We start from the raw sequence: 19,603 nt of genomic DNA, 5'->3' as shown, positions 1-19,603 counted from the left end.
CTGACATAGAGAATCAATAAAGCTTAGAATTTCTCGAACATCTTCAGTAAGTCTTACCACAGGCCTTGAACAGCCAGCTCCGATGGCAAGCTAGCAAGACTGATAATTAATGGCATCTTATACTAGCTGCAACTAAATATAGTTCACTTAATTTTATATATTAATTTAACATTAAATTTTCAATTTATAATCTACAGAATTAATGGCACAAAGCTTGGCAATATGACTTTATATGATAAAGGTAATCAAGGGTATTTGGCCCCCCTAAGTCCATAGTAACCTTTCAATAACCAGAACTGGCTGTGCACATGACAAATCGTTCTCACTAAGATTTCTCACATCTTACCTTCTAGTTTATTAGTAATTGCATTAAGAAAAGAAAAGTAATATTGAGCAGACAAAGTCACATAAGATATGATACATAACAAGAAGAACAAAACTTGTCAGGAAACTAAAACGAGGAACATGATAACAGCAAATGTGTTTGGAGATTAAATTATTCATATTTTGTTGATATAGCAAGAAATTATCCAATGGTATCATATATTGTATGATCTCTTGAATTTAATGCATAATAAAAATCTAGGAGAGGTTAGTTAAGGCATTAGCAGCAGGCTACCCATTGCAATGATAAGGCATTAGTATTACCAAGTGATTTAAAGTGGACCGTTAAATTAATTCATTATATATTGCCTAGCCAATGATATGATACATTATTCATTAACTTTTATATATATAAAAAAAAAACAAAAAAAAGAAAAAGAGGCTAGTGGACCAGACCAGGAAGTATACAAGTTATTGAAGAAATTGGTAGGAACAAAATAAGAAAGAAGCATTTACCTGCTCCGAAGGACAACACAGGGCATGCCAATTTGCCCGGCTGCAGCCACTCCAGATTGGCTTCCAGCAATAAGAACACAATTGTTGACAGGCACCCCAGCATACTCTGCAGCAGCACGCAATGCAGCTACGATCTTCACAAGGCTGGGAAACCCTCAATACATCAAAACAAATTAGGATGTCAAAAGGAAAATAGATTAACTAAAAATTTAACACCCAAGAGTGACACACGAGCTAAAGGTTTGAATTATTTTACTGTGCATATTACTGTAGCTTTATTATTCATGCTGTAGAATCTGTTTTAATATTTGACTCTGTAAATAATATATTTTAAATTTTTCTACATTGTAAAATATATTTACTTTTTAATATAAATTTTAATTTAAGAGATTATTTTGTCAATAAAACAAAAAAAAAGCAAAGATTATATTTCAGTCTACTGCTAACTTTCAGAATTTAATTTAGCTCTTTGGCCGAAATTGCACGACTAGTAAGGTTGGCTTTGTTGTTTTAAAGTTCTAGATATAGAAATGAATTCGAGCAACATTTGGACTTTTTTGTCCTACATGTGTGTTCTTATTATTTGGATTGTATATATATATATATATATATATATATATTCTTATTATTTGAATCATACCATTATTGTTTTAATATTATTTAAAAGAAAAAAATGAGATCCGACTCCATGATGTACTGGACAATCTTCCTCTCTCCCTCTTCATCTTCTTTCACTAGACCACCAGCAAGCTCTAGTCAAGCCACAATCACACCCCCCACCCCGCTGCATCCCTCAGATGATGAACATTGTGGACCTAGAGAAGAGAGAGGGAGTGTGTGTGTGTGAAGGTGGCAAAAATATCCAAGTGTCCTTTCCAATGACCCTGACCTTGAACAATGTGATTCCATGTTCAATTCCTCTCACCCTTTTCTGATATGTGGCATGTCTAGAGGTGGCCTCAAACTCCAGACTAAGCCTCCTCTCTCATGCAGCTTTCAAACAGATACGAGCCAAATGGCGGCAATTTTGGACGATCAAACCCAAAGATTGTGACATGCAGCCGTCAAGCTTCATTTAGTACCAACCAGGCATTGATTGAACACTAGACAACGAAGAAACACCACAAATGACCGAGATCCAATCAGCAAAGTTCTGGCAATTCGAGTTCAGTTTTGACAAAAGGGACTTTGGAGCCATGAAAAATGGACTTTGATGCTGTGACAGATAGCCTTTGGCCACTAGGAAAGTGATACGGATTCAATAGGGCAAATTTCTAACATTAGTTTGGAGCAAACTTATATGATTCAAATGGATCTAAAAAGAGTTCAAAATCATATTTATATGATCCATATACATTTGGGGTGTGCTTCAACTTATATGGGGCAGATTTGGTGCAACACTTGCAATCATAGGCTTAGGGAGCCTAATCAAACCTATGGGCTAAAACTACACAAAGGGAAGCCTAAAGTGAAGATCAAGAAAGGTTTTTGTGAAGATTCAGTTTTATTATGATGGGCTTGCTATGTTGTATTATTTAAATATTTGTTTTATTTTAGTTTTGTTTGGGCTTGTATTCTAGCAATATTTTATCTTTTAAGTTTGAGAGTGTTGGGCCATATTTTGAGCTTATGTTTTAATACTTATGCGTTATTTTAGTGTGTGATTGGGCTTGGGCCTTATGTGTTAAGTCAGGCCTAAGAAAAGTGTCTTAGGGTTTTATTTGTTTTCTCCTTACTATATAAGGATAAGAAACATTTGTAAGATGCAGCTTTTAATCAAAATTTTCAGAATCTTTTTCATGCTTTTAGCGTATATTGCGTTGAGTGAGAGTGATGATTTGCTTTCATCAATTGCACCAAGAATCTTGACTAACTTATCAACTATTCGTTGTGGCGTTTGTCAGATTCTCATCTAAATTCTTCAATCATTGGTGTTTCATCTTCTCTAAGTGTGGGGTGCCATAGGAGGTGGGTTTATCAAATCTTTGGATTCCATATCTACTTGTGCGTGTGGGTTTGAGGCTTGTGCCATAGGGTTCCGCGTCAAAAAGTACCTTGAAACAGCAAGGTCTCACTGGCACCTAGGATCAAGTTTCAAGCAAGACCAAGGCGTCTGATAAACCATTTACAAATGTGATAGCAGAAGCCCAAAAGGAAGGAACATGGGTCAAAAATCCAGCTCATTAGAAGTCTATTATAGAAAGGGGCTCAAGAAGAATCTTCCAGTGGAGAAGAACGATCATTTTGGAATGGGGACAACTGGAATTAGTTAGAGGGAATCCACAAGTTCAACGCCATTGTAATAATGAGGCACTGATTACAATTCATGTGTATAAATAAGGAACTATTTTATCTTAATGTAATACAGCTTTGTAATAACTGCTGAGGGCCGCGCGGTCATAATGGGTCCTAGGGATTTACCCCCTCATCACTCATGTAATAACTGCTGAGAAGGTAAAAAGGCATTTGATGACCGCCAAACTTTTTACACCTAGGGACAAGGTCAGGCCCTGAAGAAGAAGGCATGCCCATAGCACATCAGGCTTTCCTTAGGCAGACCGATCCAGTATCGCAAGCCCTGATCCAAACACATGAACAGGCCGGGCCTATCATAAGCCCGGGTCCGACAGAAAGTAATCCAGCCTGATGACGTGACGTGAAGGAGAATAGCTGGCCCAGTCACTTCGCAGCCCTAACCGCATGCGTTCTGGGGGAATTAAATGTCCGCCTAGCGTGGAGTGGAACACTGACACCTCCGTACGTACGGAGTTGAGTGACAAGGACGGGTGGCAATGTAGCAGAGAGGCAGTTATACATCACAAGCAGGGGGGTCTCCGGACCGGGCGAAGCTAAGCTAATTCAATCCAAGCTTAGACACAACCACTAAAATCCTATTCTCTGGATTTCAGGACATCACTATGCACCACAAAAGATTTAGTAAAAGAGAAGTTCTGAAGACAGTGAAAAGGATAAGGGACTTATGTGGACTGACCTTTCAGTTGAACTAGTATCAATCTGAACACTCAACTTCAGCATTGATGCAACCTCCTCAGCTATCTTTTGTTTTTCAGCAGAAACTGGTCCAGAAAGCAAGAACAGACTCCTTTAGTAGAATATTCTGCAGTGAAAAAATGAAAATTATTAACAAATATGTAAAATCCAACCCAGGTTTAGGATGTACCTGCTTTTCTTGCCTCCTTAGCTAGCTCCTCATCAATACCAGACAACAATCCACTACCAAGCACAAGTTGGCCATATAGACTCTTTTCCACTTCCATATTCCCGACAATCTTTATCTTTGAAGTTCTTTCATGCCCAAGCTTGTCTACGATGGATCTAACAATTTCAATAAATTAAAAGAAATAAAAAGAATGTTCCACTTATACCCAAAAAAGGATGCATAATCGTGACTAATTTACAGAAGGTTCAAGGATACATATATTTCACTTAATTCAGTATTGAAGAATGGCACACTCCATTAAGATCGCCAATTGACCAACCAAAGTAGCTTTTCCAGATCATAACTGAAGAATGAGATTAGGCGAGTCCTCAGAGCTAATCCTGATACTAGAATCAAGTCTATGGAAGTTGAAGCATGCAAGACCTTACTTGAAGTTCTAGTAATTAGAGAAAAGTATTGGTGGAGTGGAGGTCATGAAAGTTAGTAGCAACACTATTATTGGTGTCGGGAATTACTTGTTAGCAAATGACTTCAAATACTAGCATCATACATAGCTAAAAGAAAGGGAGCAAGTAACTAGAGAAAAGAATTGGGGTGGGGGAGGGGAGGAATAGAGAAGAATAACAGAACCAAAATTCTTTTCTTTTTCTTTTTAAGAGACGGCAGAGGGGGAGGAGGGGGATGGGCCTGCAAAATATGCTTTCATCATACTGGAACATAGATGATTTAAGCAGAACTAAACCCTTGTGCATATCAACATTGCAACAAGGGACCTCGAATAGAAGTTCAGATTCTAAATATATGCATAACCCATTTTGCAAAAGAGAAAAAGATAAACACAAAAATTAAAAAATAAAAAAATAAAAAAACCAAATCTTCATTATTGAAAATAATTATCCTTTTAGTTCATTCAAAAGCTTCACGTCACATACCATCGCAGAAATAAGAAGACGTTCTAGAAGAATTTGCTATTTGGAATGATGAGCTGGACAAAAAGTGGTTTAGTATCTCCATTAAAGAATATTCTGATTTTGTTATGCATTCTGTTATGATAGCGTAAGTATATATTGCAAGGAAAAGGACAAAAACAACTTTTTTGAGAAATATACTATCATTCCCTATCTTCTCTCTTCCTTCCTCTCTTCTTCTTCTTCCCTACCTTCTTCTCATTACTGTGCATATTCACTGTTTGATTCATGTTTCATTTATTTACCTAACTAGTATCTTACACCGGTATTAGAGCATAGATCCTGCCCAGTGACCCTTATAGCAAAAGATGAGCTGAAGCACTAAAAGAAACCAAACACCATCAGTGGGAGAAGTGGAGATGATTTTGATGGAGGAACAAATCCTGGCACTAAATCAAAGGATTGAGACGTTGAACTTCGACTATAATGCTAGGTTTAAGACATTCCAGAAGGAACAACAGCGCCAACATGAACAAGTTCGTGTGGAGAAACAACGACTGCACGATCAATCCGAGGAATGAACAAATTAAAATCAGTAGCAAACTGAACCAGCTATTGCAGATGATGCAAAGAGGTGAAAAAGGAAAGGAGACCGAAACAGTCCAGGTAAACTCCAATCCCCCTTTGACTATTAATAAATCTCCAGGAATTCTAACAATACCTCGTGAATATGGAGGAGAAGCAACCCATGTAGAGGTACGGTGTAGGGGGTATTTGAGTGGGCTATTACTGAAGATGGATTTGCCGATTTTTGGAGGGCAAGATCCTGAAGGATGGCTCAGGAAGTATAGTAAATATTTTCAGATTTCTGAGGATGGCTCAGGAAGTATAGTAAATATTTTGAGATTTATGAGGTTCCTAGATATCTCTGTAATAAGATAAGAAATAATTGGACAATATCAGGAAATTTCTCCATTGAAGTAAGTATATATATATACAGATTACAAGGCCTTGTTAAGGTAACCCTTAAAAATCCTCTATCAATCAATTAGCCTATAATTATGTACAGATTATGTTCACACTCTAACACTTCCCCTCAAGTTGGATCATAGATATTTATCATGCCCAACTTGTTAGAAAGATATTCTATTCGAGATCCATTTAAAACTTTGGTGAGTAGATCACCCAGTTGCTCTCCTGTCTTCACATAACTGTTGGAGATTAAATTTTCTTGAATTTTCTCCCAAATTAAATGACAATCAACTTCAATATGCTTAGTTCGTTTGTAGTATACTGGATTGGAAGCAATATGAAGAGCAGCCTGATTATCATATCAAAGTTTTGCTACTGACACTACATCCATACCAACTTCTTTCAGTAGATAATTTATCTACAGAATCTCATAAGTGGATTGAGCCATAGCCCTATATTCTGACTCGGCACTGGATCTGGATACCACATTTTGCTTCTTACTTTTCCAAGACACTAAGTTTCCTCCAACAAATACACAGTAGCCTGTAGTCGACCTTCTATCACTTTTGGATCCCGCCCAGTCACCATCAGAAAAACACTTAAGTGCAGTATGCCCATGATCACTGTAGAGTATACCGAGTCCAGGAGTCCCTTTTAGATAACATAGATTTTGTTCTAGAGCGGTCCAATGTTTCACCGTAGGTGCACACATGAACTGGTTTACAACGGTTACTGCAAAAACAATATCTAGCCGAGTCATCACCATAAGATAGTTCAGCTTTCCAACCAACCTCCTGTACCTCTGTGGATCATCATAAGAGTCTCCGTCATCCTTTGTAAGACATATATTAGAAATTATTAGCGTGCTATATGGTTTAGCTCTCATCTTCCCAATTTCTGCAAGTAAGTCAAGGATATAATTCCTTTGAGACAGGAAAATTCCCCTTTTACTCCTCAAGACTTCGACTCCTAAGAAATACTTAAGCTGATCCAAGTCTTTGGTATGAAAACTCGCATGCAAATAGTTTCTGAGAGAAGAGATCCCAGTACTATCATTCCCTGTAATGACAATATCATCAACATATACAATAAGGAGAATAATACCAGTATCTGAATTTCTATAGAAGATTGAATGGTCACACTTGTTTTTTTCAACCCAAATGTTTTAACAATTTCACTAAACTTGCCAAACCATGCACGGGGACTCTGCTTCAAACCATACAAAGATTTCTTCAAATAGCAGACTTTCCCATACTCCTCCTGAGCAATAAACCATCGTGATTGCTCCATATACACCTCCTCTTGGAGGTCACTATTGAGATTATTTCTGTATGTTGAGATTATTTCTGTAAATAACCTAGATTTATAGTGATAATTAGGGACATGATTGTGTGATATGATTGTGATATGATTAGGCTATAATTAGAGAATTAATTTATTTTCTTACCTAGTATGATTAGACTCGCCTCCACGTGCCACCCCGCATAGCTTGTTTCTGGCCACGCGCCGGCGCGTGCACCACTTTCTAGTGAACGTTTCACGCCGGCAATTCTTCTCTGAGCTTTGCCCAGCGCCGGCTCCCCAGCCCAGTAGGTCCAATCATCAGATCAGCTCGCCTTCACACGTCCTTCATCCACGCGCGGACGCATGCACCATCCTCCAGCGACCGTTTCACGCCGACGACTCTTCCTCCAGCATCGCCCGACGCCAGCGACTCCAGTCCAGTGGGTCCGGTCGTCAAATTTACTGTTCATAGGCGTTCTTTTTGGCAGATTCAGCTCCTTTTTGCAGATTCGAGTCCCTACTCGATCCCTTATTGTTTCAGAATTTCTCTCGACATGTCTGAGAAGTAAAATACCCTCAATACAGGTTCTGAGTCTCTTAAACCTGTCTTTTCAATTCATCCTCCATCTACCAGCATTGCTCACTCCGGTAATTCCTTTGCTTGTCTAACTAAGTCTTCACCTGTTGGTCCATGGATGCTAGACTCTGGTGTTTCTGATCACATCTCTGGTAATCACAATCTTTTCTCTACTCTTGTTTCACCTTCTACACCATCTAAAGTCACCTTAGCTAATGGTTCACAAACTCAAGTTAGAGGAATAGGAGACATACAACTTCTTCCTTCTATTTCCTTAACTACTATCTTGTTCACTCCTAAATGTCCATATAATTTAATATCCGTTAGCAAATTGACCAAAAATCTTAATTGTTCAGTAACCTTTACTATTGATTCTGTTGTTGTGCAGGACCGGAGTATTGGGAGAATGATTGGAACAGGATCTGAGTCACAAGGATTGTACCACCTTTCCACCTCTCCAGTTGCTTTTGTTTCTACCACGTCTGCTAAGCTTATTCATAACCGTTTGGGACATCCTAGTCTTCTCAAATTGCAGAAAATCGTCCCCAGGGGGATTCAGGCTTAGTATACCATCTTCGACGCTCATTGTATGGTCTAAAACAGTCTCCGAGAGCATGGTTCGAACGATTTAGCATTGTAGTTGAACAGATTGGAATGTCTCGAAGTCTCATTCCGTGTTTTTTCGACATAATGGCAATAGATGCATCTACTTGGTGATCTATGTTGATGATATTGTCATTACAGGTGAAGAATTTTGGGAAAATTTTGAGTATTCTTGTATTTCACTCTTAATCTTTACAATTGGTCTACATGACTATTTATACACAAAGAATCATATCTAAACAGGAAGCAAATAATCAAATAATAATTACAGAGATAATTAAGGATCCTAATCAGATCAAATCAAATCCCTAGAATCAGCTAGGATTAGCAAATAACTCAACACTCCCCCTCAAGTTGGTGCAAAGATGTCACACATGCCTAACTTGCAAATCAGATTATGGTAGATCTTGTTGTTAAGCCCTTTAGTAAACACATCCGCAAGTTGCTCAGTAGAAGTCACATGAACTAGGCTCAAGACACCGCCTGTTAATTTTTCTTTAATGAAGTGCCGATCAATTTCAATGTGCTTCGTTCGGTCATGTTGGACTGGATTTTGTGCTATACTTATAGCAGCTTTATTGTCACAATACAAGGTTATCTTGTCTCTCTCGGACAATCTCAACTCTTCCAATAACTTCTGCAACCATAAGAGTTCACACACTCCTTGGGCCATTGCTCTGTATTCTGCTTCCGCACTTGACCAAGCAACAACACTTTGTTTTTTGCTCCTCCAAGTGACAAGGTTCCCCCCACAACTGTGCAGTAACCAAAGGTGGATCTCCTGTTATCGAGAGATCCTGCCCAATCTGTATCTGTAAAAGTTTCAATTCGGAGGTGACCATGTTTGGAGTAAAGAAGCCCTTTCCCTGGCGCAGACTTTAAGTATCTCAAGATGCGAAGTACAGCTTGCATATGAGTCTCGCGAGGGTCATGCATGAATTGGCTGACTAAGCTAACAGCATAGGCTATATCCGGTCGAGTGTGTGAGAGATAAATCAACCTTCCTACCAATCTCTGATATCTTCCAATATCCACGGACTCACCAGTTCCTACTTTCAGCTTGTGATTACTTTCAATGGGAGATTCTGCTGGTTTACACCCCATCATATCAGTTTCTTCCAAAAGATCCAGAATGTACTTTCTTTGGGAGATGAAAATTCCTTTTTCTGATCTAGCCACCTCGATACCTAGAAAATAATGCAGTTTTCCTAGATCTTTGATTTCAAATTCCTGAGCCAACAACCTCTTTAGTTGAACCATTTCCTCTTTGTCATCACCTGTCACCACTATATTATCAACATACACAATAAGAAGGGTGATCTTACCCTTATGATGTTTGATAAACAGAGTGTGATCAGCATTGCTTTGTTGGTAACCAAAGGACATCATGGCTCTGCTAAACCTGTCAAACCAAGATCTGGGAGATTGTTTTAGCCCATACAAAGCCTTTTTTAACTTGCACACATTTCCTTGTGTCTTCTCATCAGCGAACCCAGGAGAAATTTCCATGAATACTTCTTCCTCTAAATCTCCATGGAGGAAAGCATTCTTCACATCAAACTGTTGTAAGTCCCAGTCCAAGTTGGCCGCGCAAGATAACAAAACTCTGATTGAATTCATTTTTGCAACTGGAGCAAATGTCTCTTGATAATCCATTCCATAGGTTTGGGTGAAACCTTTAGCAACCAATCTGGCCTTAAATCGTTCGATTGTACCATCAGATTTGTGTTTCACTGTGAACACCCACTTACAGCCAATGAGTTTCTTTCCAGGTGGAAGAGTGAGAAGCTCCCAGGTCTCATTTTTAGCCAATGCTTTCATCTCTTCAATCATTGCTTCCTTCCATTTGGGTTCTGCAAGAGCTTTCTTCCAATCCTGTGGAATAGACACAGAGGAAATAGACAAGGCAAAAGCTCTATAGGAAGAAGACACGGATTCATAAGAAACAAAGTTAGAAATAGGATGTTTAGTACAAGATCTGACTCATTTTCTTTATGCAATCAATTTATCTAAATCATTGAAGCATTCAAGAGTTGTGGGTAACTCACCAGAAGAAGATTCTTGACTCTGAGTAGACTGCATAATGGCTTCTTCTGCCTTGTCTCTCCTTGAATACCTTCTCAAATCTAGTTTCTCCAAACGACCAATTCTTTCTCTCTGATTGTACATCTCCCCCTATCAATTAGAACTCAAACTCTCTAGTTGAACCATATTATCCAAAATCACACAATTCGGGATCACCTCTTCTTGCTCATTATTCTCCCCCCTGAAGAGGTGAGTGGATGGTATTGAAGTAGGGTTCAGTTTCTCGAAAGGTAACATCCATACTGACTAAGTATTTTCTAGAGGGAGGGTGATAACACCTATATCCCTTCTGAGTCGGAAAATACCCAACAAACACACATTTAAGGGTCTTGGGGTCCAATTTCCCTACCGCCCTAGTATGGACAAAACAAACACACCCAAATACTTTTGGTGGAATAACATATGAATTCTTTCCTTGTAGAATCGCCAAAGGACTCATAAAGTCAAGGGTCTTGAGAGGCATTCTATTTATAAGGTAAGCAGATACAAGGATTGCATCTCCCCAATATGCTTTGGGTAGATTCATGGTGAACATAAGAGATCGAGCTACCTCCAATAGATGCCTATTTTTTCTCTCAGCAACGCCATTTTAAGCACTAGTATAAGGACAACTAGTCTGGTGTACTAACCCATTACTCTCCAAATAAGCAGAAAAGGTACTATCCATATATTCTCTTCCATTGTCAGTTCTCAAAATTTTCACTTTAGTATCAAATTGACTACAAACCATCTTATGAAAAGATTGAAAACAAGAAAAGACATCACTTTTAGCTTTAATCAGATAGACCCAAGTCATTCGAGTGCAACAATCAATAAAGATGACAAACCATCGATTACCAGATAAGGAGACAGTTTGAGTAGGCCCCGAAAAATCAGAATGAATAGTTGCAAAAGGAATTTCACTTTTACTATGACTCAAAGGATAGGATGCTCTAGTGTTTAACATACTCACAAGCATCACAAAATAAAGAGCCAAACTGGGTTTTAGCAAACAGATCAGGATAAAGTTTTTCTAAGACAAAAAATGATGGATGCGCTAACCGCCGGTGCCATTGTATTATTTCCCGATTGACATCCTTATTTTCTCCAAAACAGGCTTGAGATATCGAAGAACCCGGATCACTCTCCAACATGTATAAGCCATCATGTAGCCTACCATTGCCAATCCTCTTCCCTGTGCGAAGATCCTGAATAACACAATGATCAGAAAAGAATTCAATTTTACAGTTAAGAGCATTGGTGATGGCACTGACAGATAAAATGTTGACAGGAAAGTGGGGAACATGAAGGACAGATGATAATTTAATGTTGGCAGAACTTGTTCCGGATATGGGAGTAAAAGAGCCATCAGCAATTCTGACACTATCTTTGGTTAGAGAAGGAGAATAATTGAGAAAGCCTTTAGAAGAGCCTGTCATATGTCTATTCGCACCAGAATCGATAATCCATGGAACATTATTAAAAGAGGAAGCATTACCTGACTTTACAAAGTTAGATGTGGCACCAGAGGATGAAGAAGTGTCAATATGAGACAAGAGGCGCTTGAGACTTTGAAGTTCATTAGGGGAAAGAAACTCAGTCGTTGTTGTCTCCTTATAGGGCTCCTCCACAGTTTCTGCTAAATTAGCTTGATTTCTAGAGGTACCTCATTTTCCTGCACGACCTCTAGTGGGACGACCATGTAACTTCCAATAAGTCTCTTTGGTATGCCTCGGTTTTCCACAATAGTCACAGTGTAAGTGATCTTTCTCAAAAGTAGGAGGTTGTGGTGTGCTCAAACTAGTAGTCAACCCAGCCTTTTCAACTGGTGCAGTATAGAGCATAACATGTCGACAACTTTCCTCTTATTGAACATGGGCGTGGGCCTCTTCTAGACAAGGAAAAGGATTTCCTCCCAATACTTGGACCCGAATTGGATCATATTCGTTATTCAACCCTGCAAGAAAATCATAGACCCACTCCTTTTCAATCATTCTCCGAAATTTGACTATATCTCCAGTACAGTCTGCCTGGAAGTCTTGATAGTAATCAAGCTCCTGCCATAAGCCACATAACTCAGAATAAAATTGGGAGATAGTCATTTCTCCTTGCTTAGTACCATGAATCTTATTCCGAATATCATAAATTTGGGCATCATTCCTGTTAAATTTGGGTCAGGCCTAACTCACCCCAAAAACTAGCTCAAGGGGTAGGATTGCCTATGGCTCATATAAGGGGCACATTACCCCTTTCCACAACCGATGTGGGATTCAACACACCCCCTCACGCCCAGAATTTTTTTACTGGTGCTGGCACATTTATGGGGCGCCTAACATCGGATGGGGAGGCTCTGATACCATGTTAAATTTGGGCCAGGCCTAACTCACCCCAAAAGCTAGCTCAAGGGGTAGGAGCATGGTTTTAAATAACGGCCGTTACGTTACGTAACGGCCGTTATGTAACGGGTTTTGGGGGGGCCGTTATCCGTTATCCCGTTATATAACGGCCCCTCCTGATTTGCATGCGTAACGGCCGTTACAGCCGTTACGTAACGGTAACAGCCGTTACGTAACGGTAACGGCCGTTACTGACCGTTACGTAACGGTAACGGCCGTTACCAATAATTAAAATTCTTTTATATCTTTTATTTTTTGCTCCTTATTCTCATTTTCATTAGTTTCTATACTTTTCAGCAGCTTCAAAGACTATTTTTTAAGTTTTCTCTTCCCTTTCTCTTTCAAATTTCAATCTTTCTTGCATATTTCTCATATAAACTACTCTATTTCCAAGCTTATTTCTTCTAAAAAGTTAGTTAAATTTTATCTATTTTAGTTTTTAATTGTTGTTTTTTTTTCCTTTTTTTTTGTAAGTTTTTGTGGATTAAAGTGTTAGTTTTGAGTTAAAATTATACTTTGAGCTATTAGTTTACTCAATCTATAAAGATTATGTTGATTTTTCTTATTTTAAACTATATGATGTTTAACTTAAGTTAAATAATCTATATTTTATATATTTATATTTATTATGCATTTGTATACATTGTTCTATATTAAATCTAATCAATATCATTTTATTTATGAACTTTGCAAATTTTTTTAAAAAATTTGCATAGCGCCAGGCTGTTACCATTACGTTACGGCCGTTATAGGTCTGTTTCCGTTACCCGCGACCACGACCGCGATTTAAAACCATGGGTAGGAGTACCTATGGCTCATATAAGGTACAACCTTGGGTACCTCCTATTCTTTCACGGTTCATAAATCTTTACTATGGCAGAAGGTAAAAGGGTCTCGATTCCTAACTCTGATAATCCTTCCTTGCAAATTAGTCCTATAAAACTTGATGGAACCAATTATCTTGCTTGGTCAAGGTCTTGTTTGTTGTTTATCAAGACTAGAGGACTGCAGGGTTATGTCACTGGTAATAAAAAGCAACCTGATAAGAGGGATCCAGATTTTTCTCAATGGGAGTCGGATAATTGTCTTGTTATGACATGGTTACTGAACTCTATGCAACCTCATATCTCTAAGTCCTATTTGTTAATTGATACTGGTCGGAATCGTCGCCGGAGTGATCGGAGCGGCGAAGCAGTGACAGACGATGGGTCACGCGCCGGGAAGGGGTGGCGTGTGAGCCTCACGCGCAGGGTTTTCCGACGTCAGAGCTGGTCGATCGGCCGGCGGATGGGTTAGTACCAAAAAAGGTAGATCTAGGGTTTTGAAACCCTAAAGAGGAAAAATTGAATTTGGACCCAAAAAATCAGGAAAAGGCTCTGATACCATGAAGAATTTTGGAAAAATTTTGAGTATTCTTGTATTTCACTCTTAATCTTTACAATTGGTCTACATGACTATTTATACACAAAGAATCATATCTAAACAGGAAGCAAATAATCAAATAATAATTACAGAGATAATTAAGAATCCTAATCAGATCAAATCAAATCCCTAGAATCAGCTAGGATTAGCAAATAAGTCAACAACAGGAAATGATCATGATGGAATCTCTCAGCTTAAGCAACATTTGTTCAGTCATTTCCAAACTAAAGACCTTGGAAAACTAAAGTATTTCTTAGGGATTGAAGTGGCACAAGCTAAAACAGGTATCGCAATTTCTCAACGAAAATATGCTTTGGACATTGTTATAGGTTATAGGAAGTAAATATGTTAATATAGGAAGTAAATATTGATAGATAGATCAGTTCCTTAATCTTAGGATTGTATAATCATAGACTTAATTTGCCTTCCTGTTTAGATACCGTCTCTCATGTATAAATAGGTTGTAATCTATATTGTGAAATACAACAACAAATATTATCCTTCTACATGGTATCAGAGCCTCACCCATAGAGATATAAATCTTTTAGAGATTTAGGACGGTTCATTTTGCGTTACCCATAAAGGGTAACATTTGGAGACTTATAGCTCTGTTCATTTGGGTATTTGGGTTACCCATAAAGGGTAACATTTGGAGACTTAGGGCCCTGTTCATTTTGGGTTACGAGTAACATTTGGAGACTTAAGGCTCTATTCATTTGGGTTACCCATAAAGGGTAACATTTGGAGATTTAGGGCTCTGTTCATCGGGTTATCCATAAAGGGTAATATTTGGAGACTCAGCGCTCCATAAAGGGTAACATTTGGAGACTTAGGGCTCTGTGTATTTGGGTTACCCATAAAGGGTAACATTTGGAGACTTAGGGCTCTGTGTATTTGGGTTACCCATAAAGGGTAACATTTGGAGACATCTGCAGATACAAAATATTTGTTAGTAACAAGATCATAGCGTTTATAACTTTTTTAAAGTCGTGAATATCCAAGAAAAACACATTTAATGGATTTAGACCGACATTTATTTTTGCCAAGAGTATAATTATGAACAAATATATACATCCAAAAATTTGGAGGGACAATTGGTTGGAGTTTTGAGTAGGAAATAGGATAGAATTAGGACTTTGATGTTGCAATAGAAATGAAGGCATATAGTTAATCAAGCAACAGACAATAAGGATAGCCTCTCCTGAAGTCTTTAGATAGTGCCTCAAGAAACAAACAAGGGGAAAAAAATTTTCCTACAAGGCAGGCTCTGATACCATGTTGAAAATAATATTTCTTATATATTTGCAATGGAGATTACAACATATTTATATACACGAGATATATCTAAGAAAGGAAGTGAATCCCTTTATCAAACATAAGATCAAGCTACTAATGAATACAATGAACTTGTACATATTTATTTCCTATATCATACAGCATCAGCTGTTGCAATTAAGTTTTCTACCTTATGATGTGATGTAGGAGGTCATCACTACCGCATGAAGTGCTTAAGATTTGAATTGAAAAAAAAAAAAACAACAAAACAAAATGCAAGGAGAGTGAGGCCATTAGTGTTGCTTGTATAACTTCTATGCATTACCTCATTCCCAATCATAATACTCATATTTTAACAAATTATAAAAAAAAAAAATTGCCCATAAGCCATACCTTGCAATATTTTCCTCACTTTTACCATATGCTGTCAGAATGACCACAGGTATTCCATCATTAGATGCATCATCAATGAAACTGTTAAACAAAAAATTTCAAAAGAAATATAAAAAGTTCATGCTACGGGAATTGGAGTATACAAGAACACTGAATAAATTCATTGGCATAAAAACAAGGAAAATTTTAAAGCTTGTTTACATATCTCAAATATTTAGTCATATTTTACATGCCCCTTAAAAATTTACTATGATTGATCCTTTCCACATGCTTTTTCAAAAGACTCATTTTGTTAAGAAATAGTTACCAAAATAAATTTTTAGACTTGCAGCCTAAAGTGTTCCGAGTCAAACATTGAGCATGCAGCACAACATTCAAGTCATACTTGAATTGTTAAGTACCATCAATGAAACCTAAATCTCTAAGAATGCGTTACTTGTAGAAAATTAGGAAATTTCTGGAAAAATTTTCTGACGGAACAGGAACACAGAATTTATTTTCAAATGTAACATTTTTTTATTTGAAAATTGATTTTCAATTTTCTCATTTTCCACAATTTTAGCCGGTCCTTGGGAAACAGTTATAGCATTCTTTTGCTTTAACATAAAACGCCTGCTTTCCATTTCGAAAACATGGACTCAACTTCCAATGGCAATGACAGCTTTGGCTGAATCTTTGGCTAGGATTTGAACCCAAGACTTGCTACTTTCCATTTAAAGAAAAGCAAATCTAATTCCTATGGCAACAACTAATAATGACCTCATTCCTTATGAAGTATCATGGCTATATTAAACCTGTCAAACTAAGCTTTGGGAAATTGTTTTAGCCCATACAAAGCCTTTTTTTCAATTTGCACACCTTTTTTCGTGTCTTCTCATTAGCAAACCCAGAAGGGATCTCCATAAACACCTCTTTCTCTAAATCTCCATGAAGGAGTGCATTTTTTACATCAAACTGCAGTAAGTCCCAATCCAAGTTGGCTGCACAAGATAACAGGACTCTGATTCAGTTTATTTTTGCAACTAGAGCAAATGTCTCTTAATAATCAACTCCATAGGTTTGGGTGAAACCTTTAGCACCTAATCTAGCTTGAACCATTCAATTATGCCATCAACTTTGCGTTTCACTAAATACCCTAGCTTGAACCGTTCAACTATGCCATCAACTTTGCGTTTCACTAAATACCCAATTACAGCCAACTGATTTCTTCCCAAGTGGGAGAGGGACAAACTCCCATGTCTCTTTTTTTGTCTGGGCTTTCATCTCTTCAATCATTGCTCCCTTCTATTTAGGGTTGGTGGTGCTGACGTAGGGTTAGTTTCTCTTAAGGTAACATCTATACTGACAAAGTATTTCCTATGAAGGGTGATAACACCTATATCCTTCTGTGTCGGAGAATACCTAACAAACACATATTTAAAGGTCTTGGGGTTCAACATTCTTGTCGTCCGAGTATGGACAAAGCAAACACACCCAAATACTTTTAGTGGAATAATGTATAAATTCCTTCCTTGTAGAACCTCCAAAGGACTCATAAAGTCAAAGGCCTTGAGGGGCATTCGATTGATAAGATAAGCAGATACAAAGACTGCACCTCCCCGATATGCTTTGGGCAGGTTCATGCTGAACAAAAGAGATCGAGCTACCTCTAATATTTTTCTTTTCAATAACCCCATTTTGTGCACTAGTATAAGAACAACTTGTCTGATGTACTATTTCATTTAACTCCAAATAAACAGAAAACCTACTATCCATATATTCTCTTCCATTGTCAGTTCTCAAAATTTTTACCTTAGTATCAAATTGAGTACAAATCATCTTATGAAAGAATTGAAAATAAGAAAAGACATCACTTTTAGCTTTAATCAAATATACCCAAGTCATCTAAGTACAATAATCAATAAAAGTGATAAACCATCTCTTATAGGTTATAGGAAGTAAATATGTTGATATAGAAAGTAAATATTAATAGATGTATTAGTTGCTTAATCTTAGGGATTGCATGACCATAGGCTTGATGCCCTTTCATTTCTAGATAAGGCCTTTAATGTATAAATATATTGTAATCTCTATTTATTAAATTTGGGCCAGGCCTAACTCACCCCAAAAGCTAGCTCAAGAGGGAGGAGTGCCTATAGCCCATACAAGGGGCACATTACCCCTTTTCACAATCGATGTGGGATTCAACACTATTGTAATAAACACAATAAATATTGCCTTACTACATGGTATCAGAGCCTCTCGTGTAGAGATTTGAATTTTTTTTCTTTCCGTCTGTTCTGTTTGGAGACTTAGACTCCTGTTCTTTTAGATTACCCATATAGGGTGACACGTCTCTCACCGCCCCCCAGGAAGGACGTCGGAAAGCCGACGACACTGCCTTGAAGAGCCGACAATCTCACTCGCCACAACAAGTTTTCTGACACCGTCCCACTCACCAACACATGGAGGCGCGTCACGTGTCCGTTGCTACTCCGGCCACCCTCGTCGGAGTCGACTTGAAGCACTTTCGTCAGTTCTGTGGTCTGTTTGCCGTTTGGGTATTTGGTGGAGGTGTTTTTGGTTTGGATCATATTTTGGTACTGTTTACATCCTACCCTGTTTCTTCTATTTCTTTTGTTGCCATTGTTTTGGGTTAGTTGTTCTCATGTCTAAAGTTGGAAAAACCATAGCTGATGTGATTCCTGTGATGACTAAAATCACAGAATACAAATTAAATGGATCTAATTTTCTAGATTGAAGACTATCCATATTTATTTACGAAGTATTGGAATGGATGATCATCTTACCAATGATCCTCCAATTGATGACACTGAGAAAGATTGGATGAGGGATGATGCTTGATTATTTTTGCAGATCCGAAATTCCATTCATAGTGAGGTAATCAGCCTTATTAATTACTGTGAATTTATTAAAGAATTAATGGATTATTTGGAGTTTTTATACTCTTACAGAAAATATTTCTCGCATTTATGATGTGTGTAAGGCATTTTATCGAGTTGAGAAACACGATAGAACTATGACCTCGTATTTTATGGATTTTAAAAGAGTGTACGAAGAACTTAATGTCTTGATGCCTTAACTCAACAAGTTCAACGAGAGTAAATGGCTGTTATAAGCTTCCTTGCAAGCCTCCCTCCGGAGTTTCAGACAACTTAATCTCATATTCTTTCTGACTCCGAAATATTATCATTAATCTCATCATGTTTTGGGTTAGTTGTTCTCATGGCTGAAGTTGAAAAAAACCATAGCTGATGTGATTCCTGTGGTGACAAAAATCACAGAATACAAATTAAATGGATCTAATTTTCTAGATTGAAGACTATCCATATTTATTTACGAAGTATCGGAATGGATGATCATCTTACCAATGATCCTCTAATTGATGACACTGAGAAAGATTGGATGAGGGATGATGCTTGATTATTTTTGCAGATCCGAAATTCCATTCATAGTGAGGTAATCAGCCTTATTAATTACTATGAATTTATTAAAGAATTAATGGATTATTTGGAGTTTTTATATTCTGACATAAAATATTTCTCGCATTTATAATGTGTGTAAGGCATTTTATCGAGTTGAGAAACACGATAGAACTTTGATCTCATATTTTATGGATTTTAAAAGAGTGTACGAAGAACTTAATGTCTTGATGCCTTAACTCAACAAGTTCAACGAGAGTAAATGG

General features: G+C 37.7%; 1 protein-coding gene across 3 annotated transcripts in view; it reads right to left on the bottom strand.

Annotated features, from left to right (window-relative positions):
• Positions 1–19,603, bottom strand: part of LOC110602956 (CBBY-like protein) — a 36,902-nt gene that overhangs the window by 5,442 nt on the left and 11,857 nt on the right. For 2 of the 3 annotated variants that reach the window (XM_021740578.2, XM_021740576.2), the window contains exons 7-10: positions 15,916–15,996; positions 4,022–4,176; positions 3,833–3,917; positions 841–984 (exon numbers count right to left, since the gene is read on the bottom strand). In XM_021740578.2, the coding sequence (XP_021596270.1) occupies positions 841–984; positions 3,833–3,917; positions 4,022–4,176; positions 15,916–15,996 (465 nt within the window). The remainder of the gene's footprint in view (positions 1–840; positions 985–3,832; positions 3,918–4,021; positions 4,177–15,915; positions 15,997–19,603) is intronic. The other variant, XM_021740577.2, reaches the window with a different exon arrangement.

This window comes from Manihot esculenta, chromosome 16 (genome assembly GCF_001659605.2).
Source record: "Manihot esculenta cultivar AM560-2 chromosome 16, M.esculenta_v8, whole genome shotgun sequence".
In the NCBI taxonomy this organism is placed as follows: Eukaryota; Viridiplantae; Streptophyta; class Magnoliopsida; order Malpighiales; family Euphorbiaceae; genus Manihot; species Manihot esculenta.
This window is presented reverse-complemented; position numbering and strand designations above follow the sequence as displayed.